At 44.9% G+C, this 27,997-nt stretch overlaps 1 protein-coding gene across 1 annotated transcript; it reads right to left on the bottom strand.

Annotated features, from left to right (window-relative positions):
• Positions 1-436: 436 nt before the first annotated feature.
• Positions 437-27,319, bottom strand: ARPC1A (actin related protein 2/3 complex subunit 1A). The gene is made up of 10 exons (XM_027125831.1): positions 27,188-27,319; positions 21,922-22,014; positions 19,745-19,849; positions 13,294-13,516; positions 10,854-10,961; positions 8,151-8,363; positions 5,793-5,868; positions 5,403-5,596; positions 2,413-2,503; positions 437-828 (listed from the first exon to the last, which is right to left on the bottom strand). The coding sequence occupies exons 2-10, from the start codon at positions 21,983-21,985 to the stop codon at positions 790-792; spliced, it is 1,113 nt and encodes a 370-aa protein (XP_026981632.1). The 5' UTR covers positions 21,986-22,014; positions 27,188-27,319; the 3' UTR covers positions 437-789.
• Between the last annotated feature and the right edge of the window lie 678 nt (positions 27,320-27,997).

Below are 27,997 nucleotides of genomic sequence, written 5' to 3'. Positions count from 1 at the left end.
CTACGCTGTATTCATTTATTTGCGCCTCTCAAGAGTCTCAGCCTTGAAATGTCAAACTCTGTGTCTAATTATGATGAAGATGACTTAGTCTGGGCACAATAATCTCTAAACCAAAATGACAACTTGTGCTTTTTCTCTCCCACTGCACACTCCCCTGCACACGCCTGCCACGGGCACTGGGCAGGGGCTCCCTGGCTGCTCATTGGAGGCGGGTTTCTCTGCTGCCTGTATGCAAGCAGGCCTCCTCTGCCGAAGTCCTGCACGGCTAAAACACGGCATTCGAGAACCGGTTCTTTTGGGTAAAGGTTGTACAAGATGGCTCAATATAAGAAACTAAGAATCTAAGGTTCTACCCTAAAAACTAACTAGTATAACAAAGAATTTACCCATCTTTTCCTACTAAAAATGCAAACGGTATAAGGAGACAAAACCAAGAACACATTCAGTATTTTTATTTAATTTTGTAGCGAACAATTTACATACCTCCCCCACCCCTTCCTTTAAGTTAGTGTGACAATTTTCCATAATAAACTACTTAAAGAGAAGCTTTGGTCAAGAATGGAATGAAATAGCAAAACAAAAAACCAAAAAACAAAACCCAAATCACTGCTGCTTTTAAAAAACCAACACTTTCACCAATTATCCTCAAACAAAACACACAACAAGGTTTGCGCCATATGTGTCTTCAGTGTTTCCTGGCGGCCGGCTCTCCTGCCCATCATGCGAATGGCGGAGCTGCCCGGCGCAGCCTGTCTGTCCTCATGCTGGATCTGGGCGGCTCACTCAGCTTCACATTATCCGAAGGCCCTGGATAGAAGACTCTAAGGTCTGGAGAGCGGCAGGAAGAACACTGATGGTCAGTGGGGACCGGCCATCCTGGCGTTTTCCCCAAGGCACTACCCCACACCCCCTCCTTCCTGGCTGTGACCCGCTCCCTCTGAGACGGGCTCCGGGACTATGGCCTGCAGAGACTCTCCCAGGCAGGACTCCCCCTGCTGGCCCTTCCTGGCCCTGCGCCGCCTTGTCCCCACGGCCCCAGCCCACAGGCTCTGGGCACACGCCTGCTCCCAGGGCACGTATGTGCTTATCATCTGTGTCACTGGCCCTCACTCCAGGTGCCCTGATGGCAGGCACTCCCGTGTTTCTGTGGCCCCCATGCAGTCAGCCTGGTGCACAACGCCTAGCGGTGCTCAAAGGCAGATGGACCAGAGAGGAAAATGCGCTGGAACTTCCCAGCTCACTCGCACAGGAAAGGACTTGGCCGCAGGGATCAAAGGATGAAGGGCGGAGCTACCTGCCCAGGTGGAGCTAACTGCACAGGTGCACGATGCCCCAAAGCAGGTGAAGGTAACAAGGGTGAGGAGAGACTTGTAGAGGCAGCAACATCAATCATGGAACCGCACAGGCAGTGGCAGAATTCTGTAAACGTTTAACTTCTGGGGGTTAAGTCCGCAGAGTTGCACACCTGAGCTGCTCTCTTAGCCCCGCCCCTCCTCCCCACCTCCTTATCCCAACCCTGAAGCTGGAGGGTGCAGAGGCCTCCGGGGTTTGTCCCTCATGGTCACAACACCCCTCCACGCGGCCTCCTAAATCCCTCTAGCCCAGAACCTCCTGGCCACCCCCTGCCCCCCAGCACGGCTGGAGGCACATCCCTGCCACGCGTTCACTCCAGCAGCCTCTGTCCAGAGTCCAGGCCACCTGCACGTCACAGCAGGTGCCTTTCCACGTCGGTTCCAGAGCAGCCCCCAGCTGCCCACAGGCAGGGCCCGCTCTGCTCTGCTTCCGCAGGCCCCACAGCAGGGCCTGAGTGCAGCACACGCCCCCTGAGCCGCTCGGCTGCTCTGCACGTGCTGCCCCTGCAGCTCAGACCGCTCGCCCGGACAGGCAACTCAGGCAGTTCGTACAGCCCCCCAATTCCTCAAGGTGTAAACATAGGCGCTGGCTCCTCTCCCGGTGCTCCACCCGACCCCCACCCTCCTCTCTCTCCCACGACGAGCTCCCCGAGGGCTCCTTCACGTCCACGTCCTCAATGCCAGCACCTGGCCCGGCACCCGGCAGGCAGGCAGTGAGTGCTGATCTGATTAGTTGGTGTCAACCATAAACACATGTCTACAGAGTTCAGCTAGTCCGGGCCCAACCTGGGGCCCGCCACAAAAGCAGCCCCCAGCCCCCCTCAGTGACTCCGAGGACATCCAGAAGTGTGGACTCCACCTCAGTGAGCAAGTGCGGCTCTCTCCTGCTAACAGCTCCCAGGGTTTCAAGAGAACCACAGCCAGTGCACTGCACTCCTGACGTGCACTGCGCTCCTGACGTGCACTGCAGTTGACGGCTGGGTCCAAGAAATGAGGACCAGTCTTCTCATGGGAAGACTTTTAACACAAACGAGATCTGTTCTGAAAGATAAGACGATACCTTGAAATCCCAAATGGTCATGGCTCCATCGATGCCAGTAGTGCAAAATTTGCGACAATCTTGCTTGTCCACCTCATAAATAGACACTTGACTGAAAAAAGGCAAAGACAAGAGAGAGACTGTAAGGCACATGGTGAAAGTGAGCTCCAACCTTCCTAGAAGGGTAACAGCGTCTTCAGGAAACGAATTGTCTACCAATTCCTTTAAAGCGTCCATAGGTATTAGTCTGTAGCCATCTGACTCAGAAAATATTAAAATCTATTTTATTACCAGATGTCCAGAAAAGAAAAAGACTGGAAAGAGAGAAAAGTTAAGAACGTGCATTAATTAGAGGGACATGGAGAAGCAGGACAATTCAGGCCACACAGCGTGTACCCTGCGGAGCCAGGAGAGGCCACGACCACAGCTGTGACTGAAATGGACACACTGCTTAAAAAAATACTAGAGGCATCGTGAAGCACGACTGAAATCCAACTGGCTCCAAACCAAAACTCCCAAATTACCCTCTAGGACAATGAGGGCATATGAGTCAAAAGCTCTCCTTACATTTGAAATTAATCATTATTAATATTAGCAACATTCAGACACACCACAAAATTCCAACCAAGCTCAGCCGAGGAGATTGATGAAACAACCTGGCTTAGCCCGATTATCTGAAAAACTTTCAAGAAAACCAATTCCACAGCTCAGACAATATTTGTCTTTCTCCCCGAAATGCCTAGAACATTCCCTCTGGGGAAGGGGATGGCACACACCACCTGTTTCTGCACAGCCTATGGGCTAGAGAATAGCCTTTACAATTTTAAGTGCTTAGAAAAAAATTAAAAGGCTATTATTTCATGATATGAAAATTATGTGAAATTCACATTTCAGTGTCTATAAAGTTTTATTTTATTTTTAAATAAAATTTTAAATTAATTAATTTATTTTTGGCTGCGTTGGGTCTTTGTTGCTGCTCGCGTGGGCTTTCTCTAGTTCTGGTGAGCGGGGGCTACTCTTCGTTGCAGTGCGTGGGTTTCTCACTGCGGTGGCTTCTCTTGTTGCAGAGCACGGGCTCTAGGCACGCAGGCTTCAGTAGTTGTGGCTGGTGAGCTCTAGAGCGCAGGCTCAGTAGTTGTGGCGCACGGGCTTAACTGCACTGCAGTATGTGGGATCTTCCTGGATCAGGGCTTGAATCCGTGTCCCTTGCATTGATTGGCAGGCGGATTCTTAACCACTGTGGTACCAAGGAAGTCCCTATAAAGTTTTACTGAAATACATCCATGCATATTTATCTCTGTACTGTCCATGGCAGCCTGCAGGCCACATGGCAGGGCTGTAGTAGTTGTCATGGAGACCACGTAGTCCTCGGAGCCTAAAATTTACTCTCTGGTTCCTTATACAAAAAGTGTGCTGACCCTGCTCTAGGGTAAAGAGGACTTAATATCTGCAAATAAAAGCAGTCATGCCAATCTGCAAAGGTCTTTTTATTCCTAACCTCAAAGTCTCAAAAAGGTAATGAGAGCTGTCTCTTTACAGATACACAGTCTGCAGAGAAGCTTAAGAGAACCTCACAGAAAATAATTTTGAAAATCTTTCAAGACAGAGAAACTTGAAAAGTGTGGAGAAAAGTTCTGCTATGCCTTCAAATGACTACTTTTCAATAGAGCACAGATTATTTCCAGCCTATTTTAAGTCCAGTGGCCCTTTCCGCTGAACATAACAACCTGCAGTTAGAAATTCTCTTGAAGAGGGACTTCCCTGGTGGTCCAGGGGCTAAGACTGAGCTCCCAATGCAGGGGGCCCAGGTTTGACCCCTAGTCAGGGAACTAGATCCCACATACTGCAACTAAGAGTTCGCATGCCACAACTAAGACCCAGCGCAGCCAAGTAAAAAAAAAAAAAAAAAAAGTAAAACGAAATTTAAAAAAAAAAAAAAAAAAAAGAAATTCTCTCGAAGAGAAAGTCTAGAGGTTTCCATTATTCTTCCCATGATCATCTCCCACATTAAAGTCTCTCAACACAAAAGGTCTAGTCAAAGAATACAGTGCAGGGCCTCCCTGGTGGTGCAGTGGTTAAGAATCTGCCTGCCAATGCAGGGGGCATGGGTTCGAGCCCTGGTCCGGGAAGATCCCACATGCCGCGGAGCAACTAAGCCTGTGTGCCACAACTACTGAGCCTGCGCTCTAGAGCCCGTGAGACACAATACTGAGCCTGTGCGCCTAGAGCCCATGCTCCACAAGAGAAGCCACCGCAATGAGAAGCCAGCACACCCCGATGAAGAGTAGCCCCTGCTTACCACATCTAGAGAGTGCCTGCACACAGCAACGAAGACCCAACACAGTCAAAAATAAATTAAAAAAAAAAGAACACAGTGCATTTCTCCTCTAGATTAAAAAAAAAAACACCAAACTTTCTAGACACGACACAATTCTACTGTCTTATTTAATCACAGACGCCTGATGAAAAATAAGTAAAGGAGTTTTTTGGCTTTGTCATAATGATGCTGAAAAATCTGTCTCTCTAGTTAAACTATCTTCTTACTTGTACACCTTACTTGAAACCCATGGCTGAAGTGACAGCTACCTTTCAAACAGGATATGACTGTCAGGTGCTCAGTATTAGAGGAACATGACATTCAGGAAGGTCTCCTTTTGTCCTCAGTCAAGTTTCTGAGAAAGCAAGACCCAGAAGAGGCTGCATGACAGGCCGCGCCAGCTCACGGGCCCGCAGCAGGGCCTGTGTTCTGCACGCGGGACGCCCAGACCGTCTATGCCCTGAAGGACGTAATGACTACGTGGGGGCGGCTCGCTCTCTGTGACGAGTTGGAAGTAAGAGCCTGCAGCCGGGAAGTTATAGACCCCTCACTGCCCCCGTTCCTGAATGGATGTCTGGGCCCGCAGGACAGAGAACATCACAGGGACCCGTCAGGAAACGAAGAGGGGAGAAGGGCAGCCCGGTCACCTAACACTTCTGCACAGCCGTCGGGCCAGGGGCCGGGTGGCACCTACGTGATGCTGTTCTGGTGCAGCGTCTCCAGGGCCGTGTTGCGGTCCTCGGTCGTGGCCCGCTTGTCCATGTTGCGGAAGCGCTCCATGGCCGACATGTTGCGCTGGATGCTCTGTTTCGGGATGTCTAGCTTCGAGACGAAGGTCAAGCAGCCACGGTCGTCGCAGCTAAAGAGCATGGGGCAGCAGTCATGGCCCTGAAACGAGGGATCAGTCAGGCCCTGCGGGGTGTGCGCCCAGCGAGTGCCCTAGCAGAGCGGCCCCACCATGGGAGCCTCTGGAGCTGCTTCCCCTACAAGGCTGCTGCTCCGTGCTTGTGCGCACAGCCACAGGGCACGCCCTGCTCCCATTCTGGAGAGTAAGCACAGGCTCCGGGGCAAGAGAGATGCTTACAGCGGCCACGACGCTGTTCTCCGAGACGAAGCGCACACTCAGGAGGGGCAGGAACTCTGTCTTCAGAGTTGAGACCCTGAACACAAGAACAGTGTTAACCCGAGATGGAGCGGACCACGCAGCCTCTTCAGACACAGACGACAAAGAACCCGTTCTCATGGGGGCTTGGCAGGATGAACGAACACTTACGTTAAGAGGAGTCCCATGACCCAAGCCTCCAGGAATCTCCAGCATGAGCCAGCCCTGAGGTGACCCGCAGACGCGCAGGCCTCTGCCCCCTTTGGCTGTGCCCACCCCTCCTGCACCCACCCCTCCTGCACCCCTGCTCACCACCAACTGCCCTACACTGCGGTCCCAGGAGCGCCGGTTCTCTGCCGCCTCGGCCTTGGCTCCCCCTGCCCCGTTACCCACACGCCCTTTCTGCTCCTTCTGCTTTTCCAAAGTCCACCCCAGTCTCTGAAACTCGGCTTGAGTTTCATCACCCCCACGAACAGCCTTCCTGGACCACTTCAGCCTGCAGTGGCTGCTCTTCTCTCTGGCCTCCTAGAGTTGACCATCACCGGCACGCAGGACTGAAGGCCTTTCTCTGCTCCCTTCTCCTCGCCTGTGCTCACATGGGCTCCTAGAGGGCTGGGACCACAGACATTTATGGGAGTCTATTCTGTGCCCTGCCAGGCACTGGGGCAGGAGCTACGGCCACCGATGAACATGACACAGTATTGGCCAGGCAGGAGCTCACATGCGAATGGGCCGTGTGTGTGTGTGTGTGTGTGTGTGTGTGTGTGTGTGTACACATGTATGCTTCATGATCATCTGGCTGAGAGATTACACAGATACGGCAGCAAACATGCTGGCTGATGAAGTAGGATCATATGACTCCATGTAAAAGATGATGCGTTTTGAAACTGTGTCTCAGGAGACACCCCTGCCCTATCCCCTTCAGTACGAATGGTATTGGATTAAAGTATTAACACCTCATCTTAGGCTCTCCTGTGGCATACCTGGCTCTTACTACATGAAATACTCTGATATGGAGAAGGGTAGCGGATGTAATCTGACTTGCAGGACCGGAGAAGCCAAATAATAAATCAATATGAAGGTAGACAAGAGCTTCTAATATAAGCATGTGCTAAGAGCTTATTATGCATTACAATAAACTGTACAGAAATCAAACAGCCATGACAAAACATTACTGAATGACAAACAGCAAATTACTATACAAAATGTATACCATAATCCCAGTGGAGTTAAAAATGAAAAGATATATGTGTCTACATATGTAAAGAAATCTTCTGGAAGGCTTCATAATTTAGACTGGGGGTGTGTTTAAAAATTAAAAAGAAAAATTCACCCCAATCAGTAAAATATATATTCTTTCTGAAATGTCACTTTGTTGTCAGTGTGGGGCAGTGGGAGTCAGATGTGACTGGTTCCCTGCACAGGGGACAAGTCAGGAAACCCTTACAGGTGGGTTACCTTTTTTTTTGTTTGTTTGCTTTTTTTGCGATACGCGGGCCTCTCACTGTTGTGGCCTCTCACGGTGCGGAGCACAGGCTCCGGACACGCAGGCTCATTGGCCATGGCTCACAGGCCCAGCCGCTCCGCAGCATGTGGGATCTTCCCGGACTGGAGCACGAACCCGTGTCCCCTGCATCGGCAGGCGGACTCTCAACCACTGCGCCACCAGGGAAGCCCCAGGTGGGTTACCTTCAGCTGCCAACGGAAAGGATTCACCGGGACAGAACCAAGATTCACAAGCGGAAAGGACTGCGGTCACCCTCTCTCTCCCTCTAGACATGATAAGCAGACACAAACTGAAGTCTGATGAGACACACACTGCTCTCCTCAGGGCTGAGCAGGCACCTCTTCACAGCGAGTCTCTGCGATTCGGGCTCCCCCAGTGCACACACCAGGGGGACTGGCTCCCAGGGTGTCAAGTGTCACTGCATGAAGGCCCACATGAATGGAGCACTGTCCACTGACTACACAGAGTAAGAACACATCTCCCACTTCATCTAAGGCTGCTGGATGCCATTTACGTGTTGTGAGGAATTCACAGGAACAGACTAAACTGCCATCTGAAGGAACTCTTACCAGGAGCAAACCAGGAGACTCCTTTGGAGGAATCACAATCAGCACTTCCATTAAGAAGTGTTTCTGGAAGTGAGACCTAAGTCTTCAAAATTTCCCCAAATGGACAATCTAAACGTGTGAAGGTAACTTTAAAGGCTGCCTTGCAACCGGGTTCGGAATTTTATGCTGGTGCCCTGCACTTATACCCAGGGAAGGGCAGCCTCAGGCCAGCTGCTGAGATCCCACCCCACTCCTCTCTAAGTCCAGATGAAGGCAGATACTCACTGCACACTTTTTGAGGCATCGGCAACGGACACGGTGCTGTCGTGGCTGACCCAGGCCAGGCGGCTCCCGCTGGCGGAGAAGCTGACCCCGTGCACCCAGCCGCCAGTGCCACTGCCACCAAACTCTGACATCAGCTGACCAAAAGGCATCTTGCTGCCCCAGGGTGTACTGGCTGGCTTCTCATCCACTTCTTTAATGTAGGCAGAAAACACTCTGTGGTTTAAGGGCAGGAAGAGAAAGAAAGAGTAAATGAAAATATGCGTATATAGAAACAGGCCACAGGCAGCTGCTGTAAGGTGTCCCAAAATGAAAAGATACTGACTCATCAAAAGCAAAACCTGATGGGCTTCCCTGGTGGCGCAGTGGTTGAGAGTCCGCCTGCCGATGCAGGGGACACGGGTTCGTGCCCCGGGAAGATCCCACATGCAGCAGAGCGGCTGGGCCCGTGAGCCATGGCCGCTGAGCCTGTGCGTCCGGAGCCTGTGCCCCGCAACGGGAGAGGCCACAGCAGTGAGAGGCCCGCGTACCGCAAAAAAAAAAAAAGGCAAAACCTGATGACAGACAAGTTCAGATACATAAACCTCTTAAGACACAGAAGGGTTCTAAGGGCTGCCTACAGGTCAATTCAAGTTTGGCCTACGTCGTGTCAGGCACTACTCTCGGGGCATAGCTCTAGAAGTGATGGACACAAAAGCCCTTCCCTCCTGGAGTGCATCCAGGGGAGGACCTTGCTGTCCTGCCCCTCTCCGCTCCCTGGCCCATGGCAGACTCTGCTAAATGAGCACAGCATACTTTCGTGTCTGCTTCACCACCATTCTTAACACAGCAGTCCAGAGCCCACACAGTCAAATGGTAGGAGAGAGGAAACTATTTGCTACTCTGCAATAAACCACTAGCATTAACTCATTTAAAGAAAGAAAGGGAGGGACTTCCCTGGTTTCTAGTGGTTAAGACTCCATGCTCCCAAAGCAGGGGGCCCGGGTTTGATCCCTGGTCAGGGAACTAGATCCCACATGCTGCAACTAAGGAGCCCGCCTGCTGCAACTAAGACCTGGCAAAACAAAAGAAAGAAAGAAGAAAAGAAGGAAAGAAAGATGAAAAGAAGGAAAGAAAGATAGGAAAGAAGGAAGGGAGGAAGGAAAGGAAGGAAAGGAAGGAAAGAAAGGAAGAAAGAGACATCCAAAGAGAAAGTCAAGGGAGGCCAGTGAGAGTGGGTAGGCTCTCCCTAGTGTCACCCTCAGGTCCACTGTCCAGCCTTTGTGGCAGGTCTAGTCTGGGATGACGGCGGGTCCATTACAGCCTGGGATCATCAGTCTCTTTCTCTAATTCCATGAAGCTGTGCGTAAGGATGTTTTGACCAGAGTTGGGAAGCAGAAGGGCTAGAGAACAGCTGGGGATCTGCCCTCCAATGCTATTTCTTTATACAGCTTCTCTTCAAAAACTTCTGAAACTTAAAGACTCCCGAAGCGATCTGGGATATTTTCCCCCTAAAACAATAATGGCGGCAGCAGCTCTGGAAGAGGCAGGACAGTGGAGAGGCAAAGGAAGCCTCGAATTATCTGTAAGTTAGATGATGTGACCTCAGAATCTCTGTGCTTTAAATCTGCATCACGATGGCTACTGCTTTAGTCATCAGAAGCCAGGAAAGAACTGTGCTGCCAAATTGACAGTTCGAACAGGAAAGACCCTTACCCACAGGACCACAGGTCAAAGCCAAGTTTATTTCTGGAAATTAATATTAACAAAAGAATTGTAAGCTATTTGTACAAGGAGATTTTTAGACACAGCCTGACAACCCAGGTGGTACGGTTAAATTGCATCTTCTAAGGGAGCTGTAATGACTCTGCGTAACACATCACAAACAACAAAACTCCTGAATATGAAAAAATCTTTACTGTTAACACTGGTTCTCAAGCAGAAGAGCCAATATTTTTCCAAAAAGTACCTTGACACTATTGTACTCCCATCCCACAGCCAAATTCCCATACAAGTCCTTTAAAAAAAAATCCCAAACCAAAAACCCCGTGAGGATTCTTGGATATAAATCACTGGCCAGGTTTTCTGGAATTTCTCCACATAGCTTACCAAAGAATGCTGCACCCCACCTCCCAACCCACCATAGAGTCAACATGAAGCAACATTTGCTTTTCTTCTGGCTAAGGCCGGGGTGGGGAGGGGGGAGACTTCTTGATAAAGAACAGCTTTAAAAAGCAATTACACTGTATGACCCTTAAAGCTCTCAGCAAAGTGGCTGTGTTTCTTCTAGTCTCATGCTAATGACAAATAAAGAGCTTTAACTGAAAAGGAACCGCACAATAACAGCTCAGCAGTGCTCTGTTCAGCTCTGTTTTGTTGATCTTAGTTTCACTCTGGAATTTGCCCAGTCTGCTGCCTGGGTTATGAAATGAGAAGTAACACCGTGAGAGCAGGGGACCCTGTACCTGGATGTTCTGCCTGAGGAAACTTCCTGGCTCTGCCCTTGCATCCCTCCGCCTGCCCCTCCTGGTCCACTGCTTTCTATTGATACCTCCTGATTTCCGCACTTGCTGTAGCTCCTTTTCTAGATCACAAGCTCCTTTCATCTCTGGGACCCTCGTGGGGCCTAGCACAGTACCTTACAAAGAAAAGGAACCTCAAAAATACTTGCTGAAAGATGAAAAACGAAGAGCTCAAGGCCGTCTACCAATCCTCACTCGTTCCCACCTGCATTTGAAATCACAGGATCCTGCTGCCAGCAAGACGTTGTTGGGATGCCAATCCAAGCTGAGGACCGTGGAGCGAATGGGTTTTTTAATGTGCTTGCTTACCCACCTACAAAAGGAGAAAACCCATTTTAGTTTATCCACGCATCAAGCAACCGTCCCCAAATGACCTACAAATGTGTGTCAGGCAAAAACACCTACACGTGGTTCTCAAGTGGCCACCGAGTGTTCTACCAGAGAGAAGGTGCATTTCTAGAGGAAGAGAGGAAGGGGAACCATATGTGGCCCCTTTGCTCTCCTGTCTTTCAGGCTTTGACGTTTTCATCAGAGCAGCCAGTTCGGAACTTTCCCGGCTACCAGGGGATCCTCATCATTAAGTATATTTATGGATTAACTCTCATACCGTCCCCCATGGACTTTCACATTATGTGTAACTCTAACCTTTGAAATAAAAATTGAGGTTTGAAATCACTTGAATTTTTTTAAAAAATAAATTTATTTATTTTTGGCTGCGTTGGGTCTTCGTTGCTGTGCGTGGGCTTTCTCTAGTTCTGGCAAGCGGGGGCTACTCTTTGTTGCGGTGCGCGGGCTTCTCATTGCGGTGGCTTCTCTTATTGCGGAGTACGGGCTCTAGATGCGCGGGCTTCAGTAGTTGCAGCATGTAGGCTCAGTAGTCGTGGTGCACAGGTTTAGTTTCTCCGCGGCATGTGGGATCTTCCCGGACCAGGGCTCCAACCCGTGTCCCCTGCACTGGCAGGTGGATTCTTAACCACTGCGCCACCAGGGAAGTCTGCTGAATTTTTGTTACAAATATTCAGTGATTTGTTCCTTTGTTTTGGGTTAAGTTTGGGTTGTAAAATAGTTTAATTTCCTTTCTAAGTCTCTGAGAAGCTGCAAATTCTTTATTTTTTCACAGAGAAATCAAGAAATTAGCAGAACCTCTTGCTGGTGATGGGCCTCTGACTAACTCTCTAGCTCCACTAAAATGTTTATTTATGTCTAAGATCAGTCATTATTCTGGCCTGATTCAATTTCTGTCCCTAAACTGCTGCTTAAAGACCAATGCTGTTCTGCTGCTTAGAAGCTGAGAGACTTACTCTCGAGCAGAGCACCCTTCCTTGGATGTTAAATCACTTTTCTATAGAATCTTTTTCGTAGGGTCTTTTCTGAAAAGCAGACAACATTCTGACTTGTTTTATAACAGTTGTTTTACCTTAAAGGCGTTTAGAGGTTGTTTTAAAGTACTCGCATCCTACAAATGAATTATAGTGCCATAGCTGAGACACTCCCCTGAACATAATGGCTTGATCAAGGGACAATACCTCGTACTACAGTAAAGCCCAATTTGCCTGAATCTGAGACTATTTTTCAATGAATAAGAATGCAAAGTCACTGAGGTTGAAAGCTACCCAGGAAAAAAGCTGTTTCTAATCTATTTGTTACAGTGAGCCTTCTAAACAATTTCTTGCAGGCAACATTTTGTTAGCCTTGTTTTTACACATGCTTGCAAGCTTGCAAGCAAGAAAAACCGCAGGTCTTCAACTCAAAATTCAAACTTGGTGCAAATTCACAGACTTGTTTCAAAGAATCAAAATTTCTGAGGTTTTACTAAATTACAAACTGTAATGTGATAATCCCTTCCTTTCCTTGTTTCAGACAGTGACACATGAAGAGTAATGTGTACCCGGCTATTTTTAGTACAAACACTGCCAGTTTCGCACTAAATGACAATTCCATGTTGAAGCATATCTACCACCCTTTCTGAACACATGCCAGGTAGAGCAGAGTGGTTTCCTTATCAAAGTAAGCAGGAAGGAGTAGTTAAAATAACTTACTTAGCCATTAAATAAATCCCCGTATTTTAACTGGCTCAGCTCCAAGTGGTTTACAGTATAAAGTAAGTACAACAGGCTGATTATATTTCTGAGATTCTGGTCAAATTTTAAAGTTTAACAGTTTAAACAAGTAAAATATTATGCCAGGACACAGATTTGGTATAAAACTTTAAAGAAAGGAGAATATTGTTATCTGTAAGACTCCTAGATATTTTAAGTCAATAGAGATAGGGAAAAAAACTTCCTTAGGGCACTGAGCATCTTTCAAGTTTATAATTTATGTATCAGAGTAAGAAAACAGCAATTTAGACAGCACAGAGTGAGAAGAGTTGTAGCATCTTAAAGAACAAACAAGTCAGGAGATCAGAACATGGAAACCACAGTTCGATATTAATATGAGAAAGATGTGAGATTGGACTCCCTGCACACAGAAGAAGGAAAAATGTTCAGAGAGAATGGAGAATTTCAAAGGAAAAAAAAAATATCCAGATGAGGAAAAGATGAAGTTACAGTTAAGCCTCCACCCAGTGCCTCAAGAAGTCACCGAGGACACAGCAGTCCAAATGTATGATTCTACAGAGAAATAAAAATACTCATGTTGCTCACCAGTCATTTTCGGACTCGAAGTAACAAACAGAAATGAGTCGTGCTCCGCTGCCCACAGCAAATTTGTTCTCTAGCGGGGACCACTTGACAAAAGTGGCTGCACGGTTAATTCTCAGGATCACCAGGGTCGGCTTCCAGACACCATCTTTCTGACTCCACACGTAGGCATTGCGGTCAGCCCCACAAGTGACGATGCGGTCACTCTTGGGAGCCCAGTCGATACCTGAAAGTTGAGATGTGGTGGCATCTGCTCTGCCTGGCCATTGACAACTGACACGGCACCAGCAGGAGGGCACCGGCGTAGCAGGGCTGGATGCGGGCTTGGGATCTTCCTCCCCAGCCCATCCTTCCCCACCTATGGTCCTGGTCACCACTTCACACACAAAGGCAAGGATGTTTCTCTGCAAAGTTCCGTAACTCAGGATCCTCTGGAGGCCAGGCAGAACAGAGCTGTTATAATTGCGGAGGTTACAAACCAAGCAGGGGCATTCTTAACACCCAGCCACATATCTTTAGAATATGTGATCTGAAGACCCTTTTCTTCCTTCTTTACTGGATTTTTTTTTTTCTCTGAAAGTACCTTTACTCATTCAGTAACAGACCTTGGTCCATGATATTAACTGAAAGACTGCTATATGACCTACAAATAAAACAACATATAGGGTAAACAATCATCAGTATAGAGGGGAAAATATAAATTGTGATTCTTCTGAAGCTCACTGTTTTTTAAACTAACCGAAATACCTTTTTTACATGATACAGGTTCTATGAAAGAGTCTTTGAGTATCTTTGCATCTAAACAAGGAAAAGACCTAAATATGTGTCTGAATGTAAGATTTATTTTTCTTATTTGATCAGACTTTTACTTACTTGGTGCCTCTATGACGGATCCCAAAGTCAAGGTCAGTTTGTTATATACCAAGAGTAAAATCTGCTATGATTCAGTCATTTTATAGTTACTGATGAGGTATTTTCTATAAGTATAACTTAACACTGAAGGTATAGAAATACTACTAATAATTTTTTATTATAGATATCTCTTTAAAAATAATTAACATTCTTAACATTTACATGAAAAAAGTAAGAATCAAAGTCTCCATTAGCCATAAATTACAGTGACTTTAGTAGTGTGAACAGTTTATGTTCATTCACCTACAGGAATAGTCAGCTCAATTATTCATACCAGTGAAGGGAAAAATATGGGGAAGTGTATTCTCGGTGATATGTATTTTTATTTTAAATCTATTCATTATAGGACAGCTTTGCAGTTCTCTTTATTACATTTTAAATTTTATTTTATTTTATTTATTTTTTGCGGTACGTGGGCCTCTCACTGTTGTGGCCTCTCCCGTTGCGGAGCACAGGCTCCAGACGCACAGGCTCAGCGGCCATGGATCACGGGCCTAGCCGCTCCACGGCACGCGGGATCTTCCCAGACCGGGGCACGAACCCGTGTCCCCTGCATCGGCAGGCGGACTCTCAACCACTGCGCCACCAGGGAAGCCCTAAATTTTATTTTTAACTACAAAAGCAAACCCACGTATTATCATGAGACAAACATCACGATGGGACACATGCAAAGTCAAAAAAGCCCTGCTTCCATTCTTCACACACATTCTTCCCGCAAAGGATACTAATATGGCAAACATTTTCTCCTGTTTTTTATAAATCAGCAGTGGTTGTACATTATTTTAGAACACTGATCTCATCATAATAATTTCCCAAAACATCCCATTGTTGTACTTTTTATTCCCAGTCACTTATTAGAATAGATAAAACTGGAATAAACATTCAGACACACACCTTCTTGCTCTGGTTAAAATGATCTCTATGATAAATTCCCAGAAGTGTGATGCAAAATAGTTATTTTTATGACTGTCTTGTTCTCCTAACTTGATTACCAGCTTCCTGACAATATGAAGCGAGTCTCTGAAACTACTGTGGTGGGCAGACCCTGGAGTGGTCTCCGAGATTCCACCTCCTGTTGTTCACGACTCTGTGGGACCCCCCTCCCTGTGGGTGTGGGCAGGACCCCTGACTCACTTCTAACCAGTGGAATGCTGGGAAGGTGAGATGGATGTGACTAGTGCACAAGATTACCTAAGAGCACGGCACCCCTCTTGCTAGAGACTCTCAAGGTCTTTCTCTGTTACTCTCTGTTGAAGAAGCAAGCTGCCATGAATCTCTCAGCTGCATGGAAATGAATTCTACCACCAGCAACCTGAAGGCGCTTGGAAGTAGATCCTTCCCTGGTGGAGCCTCTGATGAGAACAGCCCTTCCGTGGCTGACACCTTGATTACAGCTTATGTGAGACCCTGAGCAGAGGTCCCAGAGAAGCCAAGCCCAGACTCTTGACGCACAAAAAACTGTGAGATAATAAGTGTGTTTTGGTTTAAGTGGCTAAGTGTGTAGTATTTGTGACATAGCGATAGAAGACTAATACATCCTTATCCAGAATATTGCCTTGTAATGAGAAAACTCAGTGATTCTGTAATGATTTTGACAATCTCAAATTTCACCCCATTCCAATATCACCACCACTTTAATTACACACGTATGTATTTTATAAGAATTCCTGAGGTGCTTTAAAAAAAAATCAATAGATCCTTATTCTCTAAGAAAAATACAAGGAACTGCCTTCTGCTTCGTTTTATAGTTCTAAGTCTACTTCTGTGGCTACATCTTTCATTTGAATATAGGAGTTGTAAAACCAGAGTCGTAGCCTCAACCTGTTTTTAGATAACATTAGCTTTTAACTCTTTTAAAACACACACTTGTTAAAAAGAGAGTGGGAAGGGCCAATATTCAGTAAAGGCAAGTTCTCATCTCTTGCTAATTTAGCGTTGCATCTTTTTTTGTTTTCCTGCCATTAGAAGACTTCGAAGGAAAAGAAAAGGAATCTAACATCTATCCTGTCTTTCCTATACTAACTATATTTCAGGATAACCAAATAGTAGATGAAGGTAAGCATCTCTTTTATGAATGTATTCCAGCTAACAGAGAAGAAATGATAGATTTAGAATATTATCATGTTGCAGCCACTATTAAATTAATGGCTATAGGCACTAATCATCAACAACTGCTAACATCACAGAAAGAAAGACAACCGGACATTATGTGCCTCCGTCATGAAAGAATCTGCTACCACCTAACTTCAACTAGCAATTCACAGGAAACACAGAGGACGGAGAAATATGTGAAACACCATGGGCTTGCAATCCATAAAACCCAGGCTCTGGAAAACAGTACAGGACAAACAACCTGATTTCTCAATTTTCTTAACAAATAATTTGCAAAGGAAAAGAAAGAAGGGAACCTATAAACTTAATAGATAGATCAACTGATCACAACCATGTGTGTACCTTATTAGGATGCCAATTAAAACAGACTATTGTATTGGTTATTGTTGAAGAGTCCTTACCTTTTAGAGACGCAAACTGAAATATGAAGTGATGCAATGTCTGGGATGTGCTTGAAAATAGTACAGGAAAAAGAATTGAGAGTGAGCTGAGAACAAGATTAGCTGTGAATTGATAATTGCTGAATCTGAGTCATGGGTATATAGGGGCTCATTACATTACTCTGCTTTTATATGCTTTCTATTTAAAAGTGTCCACAATAAAATGTTTTTTTTTTTTTAAAGGAGATGGTGATCAAGCATTTAACACAAAAGAATAAAGTCAGAGAAAAACACCAGAACTCTGATATCCCTTTGATGCATGCCATACTCTTTTTCTCTGTAGTACTGAGCAGACTTTTCTTCTAAAAAGCTTCAGAGAGTAATTTTCTTTTTCCGTAGTTACTATCTCTCTGAGAAATTATGTTTGATCCTTGGTCTCCTGCCACAGAGTTATATTTAGACTTTTCCAACAACAGCTTTTTCAGATCTAAAAAAAAAATGTCATTTGAGCATTTGGACAGAAAACAGGCCCAAGTTCAAAGGATTCCAGAAGAGAAGCAGGGGGAGAAAAAGGACATAACTATTTCACTTTTTTGGCTATTTCTTTGGTCTTTCATCTTGGCCCTTTCTCATTTATAAGTATTTCCTAATGTTAAAATTCCAATTTAAAATATGAGTGTTCTTATTTTTAGGCTGTAAGGCCACTGGCAAAGGGACTTAAAGAAAATAGGCCAAACCTCATAAAAATAAGGTCATGGGAAAGCAACAGCAACAAAAATAGAAATTATGTCTTTGGTGCTGGTTTGGTAATATAGTTAGTCGGTTCCTGACTGATATCACATACAAAGCACTGGTAAAAACAAGAACGGATGGTCATAAGTTTTTGCTGGGGATACAATGTAAGGGGTGCAGAGGGTCAAAACATGCTGTTTTTCTCTGATTGCGGGGAAGGATATATTTAAGCTAATCAGTATATTAGGGGATGAGAGGCAAAACTCAAGGGTCCCAATTAAAAAAAAAAAGAAAATTATCATCAGTCCCTGTGCTGCCCACTTAAGTGCAAAAAATCATTGTGAGAAGGGAAACCCAAGACTGCGGTGAGAAATTTATAATTGAAAAGTTAAGGAGAATAAGTTTTGATGTGCTTGGCCAATTGTTTAAAGCAGTTGAATCACTTAGAAAATAGGATAAAAAAGAAACTATGGTAGTAAGGGTCAAAGACTAAGAGTTCTCCCTGAACGCAGCAGTAAGTTAGTATGTTTTTTTAAAAAGTAGCCGGACAGGGCTTCCCTGGCGGTGCAGTGGTTGAGACTCCGCCTGCGGATGAAGGGGAAATGGGTTCGTGCCCCCGTCTAGGAGGATCCCACATGCCGCGGAGCAGCTAGGCCTGTGAGCCATGGCCGCTGAGCCTGCGCGTCTGGAGCCTGTGCTCCGCAACGGGAGAGGCCACAACAGGGAGAGGCCCACGTACCCCAAAAAAAAAAAAAAAAAAAAAAAAAAAAAAGTAGCCAGACATGATTTAACAACAAAGCAATACACTCTCTTGAAATCTGGTATCAAGATATGGTTTACTAAATTCTGAAAACATTGTAAAAATTCTCCATTTTTTCTTCCTTCTCCTTTATTTCACACTTGCTTAATAAAACTCGACACTGCTCTGCTTGCTACCTTTACCCAACTATTCATTGATAGTTTTTGTCAAAGATGAAAGTTACTGTACACTCAGGAATCTGCCTCAGAGCTAATGCTTTAAGATCCAGTCTTCTACAAATTGACAAGAACAAGTTAAAAACTCAATGGAAAAATGGTTAGGGGTTATGAACAGTAAAGTCATGAAAATTAAAACCCAGGTGGCTAATAAACATCTGCTCAACCTTTCTATTAATCAGGGAAATGCAGCTTATAGAGTGACCAAAGATCACTCATCAGTCAGTCTGCTTCTATCAAGCATGTGTGGAGTGTGGGAAGAAAAGCACTCCTATCAGGGCTGCAGGAATGCAGGCGATCTGACAATGCCTGGCAAGGCTGAAGATGCTTGCACCCCTGTGGTACAGCAAGTCTCCCAGAGACATTCACACCTGAATGGAGATCTGCCCAGGGACGCTCAATTTAGCACTAAAATGTCGCAGGGAAAAAGTGGAAGCAACTTAAATATCCTTCAATGGAGGAAAGAGTAAATAGATGAGGTATGAAATGCTACCCAGCGGGTAAAAGGAATCAATTTGATCTAGATACACCTACATACAGAGAACTCAGAAACAATGTGGAATGCAAAAGTAAGCCACAGGAGATGCATGCTATGATACCATTTATGCAGTATTTAAAAATTCTAGCCAATAGTACTAAAGACTGCTTACACACACTGACACACACACACACACACACACACACACATACATGTATGTGAAAGTATAAAAAATGGACTGGGACAATGTCATACCAATTACAGTGTCTTCTGGGGGAGAGGAATAGGACTGGTGGTGACAGGAGACTTTACCATTATCTGGAATAATATTTCTTATAATAATATACTTCTTATAATCAAATCTTTGTGTCCCAAGTTTTCTGGCACAGGAAAAAAGATAAATAGCTGCTAATTCTGGGTGGCAGGAATATGGGTGTTTGTTGTATTACTCTATGTCCTTTTCAATATTTTGGAATGTCTTCCTTGCCCTAAAAACAACATACAGGAAAATTTTGGAAGACACAGCGTTCCCTTAGGACTTGGGAACACAGCTTGGCTTGCGGTTGCACACAGCTGACGTGCTGTCTGGTTTTCGCTTTCATGTCTCATCTAATCTAAGCTCTCTAGTCCCCAGAGTAGGTTGTGTTTTCTGTAACATTAGCAGAACAATGCATACCAGCTGGGCTCAGAGACGCACTTAAAAACTGAGGTCACTATTATATATTTTATCAAATTTTCTCAAGAAAAATCAGTAAATGCTGCACTAAGTACCATGGCAGACTTCCTTTACTAGGCTATCTGTTTACACAGAAGCATGCTAGACTTGGAAATGCCGTACTAAGCTCATGTGATCTCCTTTTTTTACCTGTGATGTGTCCGTTGTGCTCTTTGAGTTCATGAGCTTTCACCCACTGGCTCCCGTTCTTCTTGTAGATGTGGACTTCATGGTTATTGGGGCTAAGGGCAATCTCTGGAGAAAAAAGTCAATAGTTAACACCTGAACTCGAAATTGTCACAAAAAAAGTGATGTTACAGTTGGCATTTTAAAAACAGACTGAAAAAAATAAAAAATAAAAAAAATAAAAACAGACTAAAGGAGGGAACAGGAAAGCGGTTTCAGAAAATGGTTCCCAATATTCGTCCTGAAGAATTCCTTTATTATTTTTACCTCTACTTGTACTCCATATTTTAAAATGTTTTCTAGAAAGACTGAATTTAAAAATTCATTTTATTATAAACATATACAACTGTCAATTAAAGTTCTAACCAGTAACAAATAAACAATATTACTATACTTAACTGATATAATTTTATTTATTTTATTTTGTTTTGGCCCAGCCGCTAGGCTTGAGGGATCTTAGTTCTCCAACCAGGGATCGAATCCAGGGCCCCAGCAGTGAAAGTGCTGAGTCCTAATCACTGAACCGCCAGGGAATTCCCTTAACTGACATAATTTTAGTCCACAGTAAATATATTTGACATTTTAGTTTGCCTGTACAACACTATTAAGGACAAATATTTTATTTCTGTTAGACTTTCTGAAATACTAAAAATAGCTCATAGGCTTTCATTACTGCTATCATAGACCCAGGCTGGAACCACTAGTTTATAAAAACAAACAAACAAACAAACAAAACCTCCAACAACCCTTGATACTACTGATAAAATATATTGAAGTTTTTCTTTACAATAAAGCCAATATAAATCACAAGATAGAATTCTCAAGAGAACTCTCTTAGACCAATGTAAAATGTTAAGAATATACATATATGATGGATTTTTTTGAACTTATACTGGTATTTTTTCCTTTCTAGTTCATCCATTTTTTAAAAATAAATATCGATTTCTTAAAATTAAAGTCTATGACCCAAACTTTAGGTCAATCATTTAATAGTTCCCCCATCTATACATAATATCCAGAACAGGCAAATCCATGGAGACAGAAAGCAGATTAGTAGTTGCCTAGGGCTGGAAGTTTTGAGGAAAATTGGAAGTGAATGCTAATGGGCATACAGTTTCTTTTTGGAGTGATGAAAATATTCTGAAACTAGACAGTGGTGATTGTTGCATAATTCTGTTTAATATACTAAACACCACTGAATTGTATACTTCAAAAGGGTAAATTTTATGACATGTGAATTATATTTCAATAAGGCTATTATTTTAGACAGTGAATAAATACCTAACTTTTAAAAATAACTCATGGGCATAATACTACACTTCTGTCTGTTTTTTTTTTTTTTTTTTTTGCGGTACGCGGGCCTCTCACTGTTGTGGCCTCTCCCATCGCGAAGCACAGGCTCCGGACGCGCAGGCTCAGCGGCCATGGCTCATGGGCCCAGCCGCTCCGTTGCATGTGGGATCCTCCCGGACCGAGGCACGAACCCGTGTCCCCTGCATTGGCAGGTGGACTCTCAACCACTGCGCCACCAGGGAAGCCCCTGTCTGTTTTAAGATTTTTTTTTGCCTTCTCCTTGTCATATTACCTGCACTTTGCTTGCTGACTATACCTACTTCTAAAAGTCTTCTCCATCCCTTTCTAGTTTGCTAGAGCTATAAAACTGGAAACTCAAGCTTATTACGAATAGCATAGTAAACACTAGATTAAATACTGCTCTCAGTATGGTTTACTTTGTAAACCATATGTGTCTTATATCTAGGTCCTAGTATTCTGACTAAATGCTGGGTGGTCAGTGTTACTGTACAACCATCCCAGACATTGGGTTATTAGGGCAATGAAAGATGTCTCTGATATAAACTGTCCTCCAGGTGGTACTGTAGAAAAAGAAGTGGACAAGGAGCCAGAAGGCCTGAGTGCTAATTACGGCTCTGACATTAACTTGGGTGTAACCACTGGAAAGTCCTTCCAACCCTCTCAGCCTCGATTTCTCTACCTGTAAACCAAAGGACTGACCTAGTTCTCTCTGAAGCTATATCTATGTCCTGTTCACATGATATTGAAATATGTGATCCCTAAAAGTACCTACATCTAAAAGAATCAAAGGTACCAAAATAAAGGAGCAAAGTTAATAGCATACTTACGGGTACGATCCCTGTTCCAGGCATGACAGGTGATTGGCTCTAGTAAAAACTGATGCAGGGACATTATTCTTAGTGTGTTCAAAGGACAGAAAGCTGCAACAAGCAACAGAAAAAGCATTTAAAATGGCAGGCAACCCATATTTAAGTTGTCTGGGGATCCTGAAATGTTTGGGGAAAAATAAAACCATTCTCCCATTGAAAAAGACCAATCTCAATGTCAAAACTTAATCATTTAAATACAATTAGCACTGTAACCACATCAAGGGACTCTAAAACCATGAGTTAAGGACTGTTGGGGTACAAGACATTCACACAGTCTCAAATGATCATCCCATAGATTATTTATTAATTACAAACAGAAAAACATGCGTTTACAATAAAAAAATCTGGCAGTCACCACCTTAACCAAGCAATCAATCTTAGTATCATAAGTAGTGGAACAATATAATCTGATAGGCCTCCTGACAGGAGACAAACTGAAGGGCACACCATCACTTATAAATAGTGACCACTTAATTTATTATCCAGACCAGAATACATTCAAGAGAGCATAAAGGGGCACTATTAATAATTATGCTGCAAAAACAGGCCACAGGACTATGCTGGAGAAACCTGGTAATATGGCCAACCTACCTATGAAGTATTTATGCCAAACATATTGTATTTATGCTAAATCCAATCAACATCTAGACCTAATTTCCGGTTTACAGGAAATAAAGGGGAGTGGAATTAGTTAAGTAACACCAAGGGAAAACAAACAGTTAAAACCAGAATGTGTGCCATCCTATAAAACAATTGGCCTGGACAATTCAAAAGAGGTTGGGGTGGGGGAGGGTGGCTGTTCTAGATTAAAAGAGCTATGAAAACCAAATCTGATAAATGAAACTTGATTGTAAACCTACATTTTTAAAACAGCTGTGAAAGATGTATTTCGTAAAATAGGAAAAATTTGTATTTGAACTACCTATCACACAACAATATGGAATTATTTTCAACTTCTTAACTATGATAATGGCTGGCTGTTAGGTAGGAGAATGTCCTAACTCTTAGGAGATAAAGATAATGAAGTATTTAGGGATGAAATGTCATGACATCTTCTGTAACTTATTTTCAATCATTCAGGACAACAAGTAGATGTATAAAGAGCAAATGTGGCAATACGTCAACAACTGGCGAATCAAGGCAAAGAGTAGGCAGGTATTTGTTATGTTAGTTACTGTTTAAACCTTTTATTGTAACTAAATGAAAAGCAGGAATCTGTGAAACATCATTAAATTAAAAATCAAATCACACTCTCCATTCTATAGGCACCCAAATCTAGATACACTGATGAAGCAACTTTTACCTGAAATAGGAGAAATTTTTTCAAAAAAGCAGTCAGCGGCCCCACCCCCATCCCTTTTTTATCATTTCTAAGAGGCACTCCCACAGCACTCAGACGTTTCAATACTTAAGTACAAGTCAACCTAGGGTAGAGACTGAAATGTGAGATAGGAATTCTGATGCAAGAAGGAAATGAGTGGAAAGGCCATTAGAAGGTTGTAAAGTGAACAATGAAAGTTCAGACAAAGCAGAAATCAATCTTAGTAGAAATCAAAGGAAATGTCTCTGCTAATTGTTGTAAGGGAACCTAAAGGTCAAAAAGAGATAAGTGTACCCTTAAATAAAACATCTGATATCTTGAACTGGCAGAGAAATATCAGTGTTTCACATTCTATTCTAAGAGTGAGGATATTTAAGTCATTAATTTTTTTTACGGGTACATGTTCTAGAAAGCAAATTGCAACTCACAAATAAAATCTCTAACTCGAAATAAAAAAAAACTTTTAAATGAATTCAAATAACACTGCTTAATTTGTCTATTTTTTTTTAAGTAAACCTCCAGAAGCTCAGTGCATGATTCTTTTTCTGATACGATACGCTTACCCATTACAAAAGGTTTTACTCAGTTACTCAAAATAACATGTTGTGCCATAAACATCTGCTTAATTAAAAGCAATTTAGTTTATATGCCACATTTTAAAGGCTTACTTGTTAACTGAAACAAAATTGGTCTGCAAATTAATAATTTAATGTAAATATCTACATGCAATAAAAGCACACATTTCATATACAGTTAAAAAAGAAAAGGTGGACTATTCTGGTGGCGCAGTGGTTAAGAATCCGTCTGCCAATGCAGAGGACAAAGGTTCCAGCCCTGGTCTGGGAAGATCCCACATGCCTCGGAGCAACTAAGCCCGTGCGCCACAACTACTGAGCCTGTGCTCTAGAGCCCGTGAGCCACAACTACTGAGCCCACACACCACAAATACTGAAGCCCGCATGCCTAGAGCCTGTGCTCCACAACAAAGAGAAGCCACGGCAATGAGAACCCCGCGCACCGTGACGAACAGTAGCCCCCGCTCACCGCAACTAGAGAAAGTCCGCGCACAGCAACAAAGACCCAACGCAGCCAAAAATAAATAAATAAATAATTTTAAAAAAATGTTCTCGGGCTTCCCTGGTGGCGCAGTGGTTGAGAGTCCGCCTGCCGATGCAGGGGACACGGGTTCGTGCCCCGGTCCGGGAAGATCCCACATGCCGCGGAGCGGCTGGGCCCGTGGGCCATGGCCGCTGAGCCTGCGCGTCCAGAAGCCTGTGCTCCGCAATGGGAAAGGCCACAACAGCGAGAGGACCACGTACCACAAAAAAAAAAGAAATGTTCTCAATTTATATTAAAAAAAAGGTGCAGACAAAGGCTTTCTCATTCTAAACCTCACGGTTATAAGCAATGCAGCAAAGCCTTCAAAAGAGGTAAACATTTACTCAATGGCATAATTATTTCTAAAATTGCATTTCTAATTTCGTTATAGCATTCAAGTTCCGTATTTGGACATACACTTAGACCTGTACTTCCTTCTATAATCATGTGGCTATTTTAAGTCTGTAGGCCAAGACAACACTCATGTTTGTCAGATTCATACGACACCAGTAAACACTGCCTGTGTTCATTAAACTCAGTGTGAAAGCAGAATAATGACAACTTGAATTTTGTACAAAGAAAAAGAAACCTCTGTCGTAGGGTGATAATTATAATTTCTAAACTGTGATTCATATTTAAGTGAAATCTGAAAAACTTTGTCTTAACGAGGGTAGAGAGAAGAAAACGGGAGAGACAAAAAGGTGCTGCATTAAATTTAACAAACTTCTACTGATGAACTTTTTATGTCCAGCACAGAGAGAAAGAACAATTTATAGGACATTATGATTCCAGGGACCCCCTCCACCCCCCAACTCCTTTCTTTACCTATCACTTGAGTCATCCTGGTATTTGGTTAGCCATGGGCTGTGGAGCCAAGAGGACCTGGGTTTGAATCCTGGCTGTGACACACAGTAGCTAGGAAACCCTGGGCAGGTCACTCAATATCTCTAAAACTCATTTTTCTTCATCTGTAAAATGGACACAGAACTGACATCCCAAGGCCAGTGGTAGCAGGATTAAATAATACGTGAAAGCATGTAGCTCAAAGCCTAGCCTAAAACAGATGCTCGGTAAGTTAAGTTAGTTAGTTCCCTTTCTTCCTCAGACCCAAGGCTTTTGAACCATTCCTAGAAATACACACCAGTAAGTACCCTCTGAACTTGGAAACAGCTACCTAGGCTTTAAATTCTCGGTCCTGGAGCTTTAAAGTATTTGTACAGTGGGGATTTCAGTTCCCTGCTTGGGGTCAGTTTTCGAGACTGTGATTCATCCAGTTTCTAATTGCTCTCAATACCCAACCCAGCAATAGCAGGTGCTCTGACAAGGTCACCACACCCTCCCCAGCGTTCAGAGACAGGTTCCAACTCCAGGCACCAGTCTCACCAGCAGACCAAACTTCCTTAGGCAGAACCTGTTTCAGCACAGGATTAGTTACCTAGATCTGATACTCTCCCCCAGCAGGAGATTTAATTTTCCAAGAATGATCGCCTCCTTTAACTGTGGTAAGTAGATAAATTAACCTCGGAAGGCCTCCGAATAGGTTGTGTAGGAAGCAGCCACTTACACCTACTCCCTCACAGGGCAAAAAATAGCCTCCTGAATGATACCTTCTCCTTTTCTTTCTTTTTTCTTTTTTTTTAAGATACCTGAAAAACCCAGGGCCTCCGGGAAACCAAAAGGTTAGATTTAAAAACTGATAAAAGAGGGCAGAACTAGGATAATTTAGGTAATTTCAGCAATGAGTTGAAATAGATAAAAATAGGTCAGCATTTCCTTCCGGTTCCAAAGCCCCAGTATGAGAACAGATGGCTTTATAATTAAAGATTCTAAACTACAATTTATTAAGTGCCTGCCATGTGCCCAGCAGTGTAGTAAGTACCAGGTTGGGGCCAGAAACATAAATAAATCTGACACTTTCCTGGTCCTCAAATCTGGGGGGAGAAGCGTAGAAGAGGAAGGGGAGATAGATACACAGACAGAGAATGCCGAGAAGCAGGGATAACTGCTAACATTTATTGAGCACCTACTCTGGGCCAGGAACTATCCTAAACAATTTATGCAAATAAACTCACTGGAGCCTCAGAAACCCCCTGAGGATCCTATTACTACAGATGAGAAAACGGGGACTCAGAGAAGCAATCTTCCCAGGGTCATCCAAGCAATGGTGGCGCCGGGATGGCAATCTGGGCAGCCCAACCGAAGGGGTGTGGTGGGAGAGGCGCTACAAAAGGGTTCCACGGAGCGACAAGGAGCGAAGAGGTACAACTGTGACTTAGGGGAAGGCGGCACCCAAGCGGGGGGATTCTTAAAGAACTCGGGGGAAGGTTCTTCTCGAGCTCGGTAAGGTCCCCCAACATCTGAAGGATGGAAGGTGGCCCTAGACAGGAGCCAAACATTCCAGGGGCGCCTATGGCGCGCAGGGACCCTATTCTAGACGCTGAAGAAAGGAATGAACGGTGCCTCGTGACGCTCGACTGGGGGGAGATGATTCCATTCACCACTATATTAGAGACTGGGATAAATGCCCACAATGGAAGCGCAGGAGAAGCAACCTTTAATTCTGGCATCGGAGAAGGCTTGGCGCTCGAAAATCGTGAAAATGGGATCTGGACGTGTGGGGACCCCAGGGCTCGGCTGGCCCCTCTGAGAACGCGGCTTCCCCGCCCCCTCCCCCCGGCCCGCCCCTCAGCCTCAGGGCCCCACGGCCTAAGCCCCCGCCTCGCCGCCCCCGCGGGTTCAGATCCGGGACGAGGCCGGCCCAGGGGAGGCCGGCAAGGCCAGAAACTCGCCCCTGCTGCTTCTTACCTGGGGGTCGGGGCCGTCCGAACGGGCTCGGAGCGTTGAATTCGCGGACTCTGGTCAGTCGACGCGAACAGGCTCCGGCGAGCGCGGGCGGACGACCGAGGCCCTGAGGGAGCGGCTGACAGATCCCGGAAGTGGCCACGGCGCCTGCGCAGCGCGGCTGGGGCGGTCGGCGCACGCGCACAGCCGGGCGCGCGGCCGGGGTCCCGAGTACGGCCGGCGGGGGAGGGTTGGGCCTGAGGGGAAGCTGCTGCCTCTGCGAAGTCAGCTTCAGAAAACCGCTGGAAGGTGGTGGCGAGGCAGCGTGGACATCTTACTGATTCCCTCGAAAAATGTCCTCAGACTCACGGACCGAAGTGTGTGGAGCCTTGGCGCTTTCACAAGTGCATTGGTCACGAAATGAGGTACTGAGAATTGGGGCCTTTTGAGCCACACGGACCGACAAATCCCTATGTTTTTCTCCCTTCATAGAGGCCCCGTCAGAGCCCGTCTCCCTCTGTGGGAGTCTCTCCAAGGAACCTTCTCGACCCTTCCCCGGTCAGAATCGCTTGTTCCCTGTTCCCGAGATGGCGCCACAGCACCGGGGAGTTGGGGGAGTTCAACTGCCCCCCAAACACAGGAAGACAATGCCCTGAACCCCTCTTCCCGCTAGACTGGTTGCTCTTGAACCCACAGAAATTCTGAACCGGCTCTCCTGGCCCTGGGGTGGTTTACAAGTTTGACCCCCAATGCTTGGCTGTCAGGTGATGTTCACCAAAGTGAACTCGTCAAATGCCCTACTTCAGAGTCACACTGTGTTCTCTGGGGCTGTTC

Source organism: Aethalodelphis obliquidens, unplaced genomic scaffold (genome assembly GCF_003676395.1).
Source record: "Aethalodelphis obliquidens isolate GAN/ISIS:26980383/991018 unplaced genomic scaffold, ASM367639v1 scaffold30, whole genome shotgun sequence".
Taxonomy (NCBI): Eukaryota; Metazoa; Chordata; class Mammalia; order Artiodactyla; family Delphinidae; genus Aethalodelphis; species Aethalodelphis obliquidens.
Note: the sequence above shows the minus strand (reverse complement) of the source record. Positions and strands in the feature narration are given on the sequence as shown.

Bases quoted from the DNA above. Each gene is read 5' to 3' on its own strand.
- ARPC1A (XM_027125831.1), bottom strand. From the start codon at position 21,985: ATGTCCCTGCATCAGTTTTTACTAGAGCCAATCACCTGTCATGCCTGG. The intron at 8,364-10,853 runs GTGGGAACGAGT...CTTAAACCACAG, and splicing joins TCCTGTGATTTCAAATGCAG to AGTGTTTTCTGCCTACATTA. The intron at 5,869-8,150 runs GTGAGTATCTGC...TCTTGTGTTCAG, and splicing joins GATGCCTCAAAAAGTGTGCA to GGTCTCAACTCTGAAGACAG.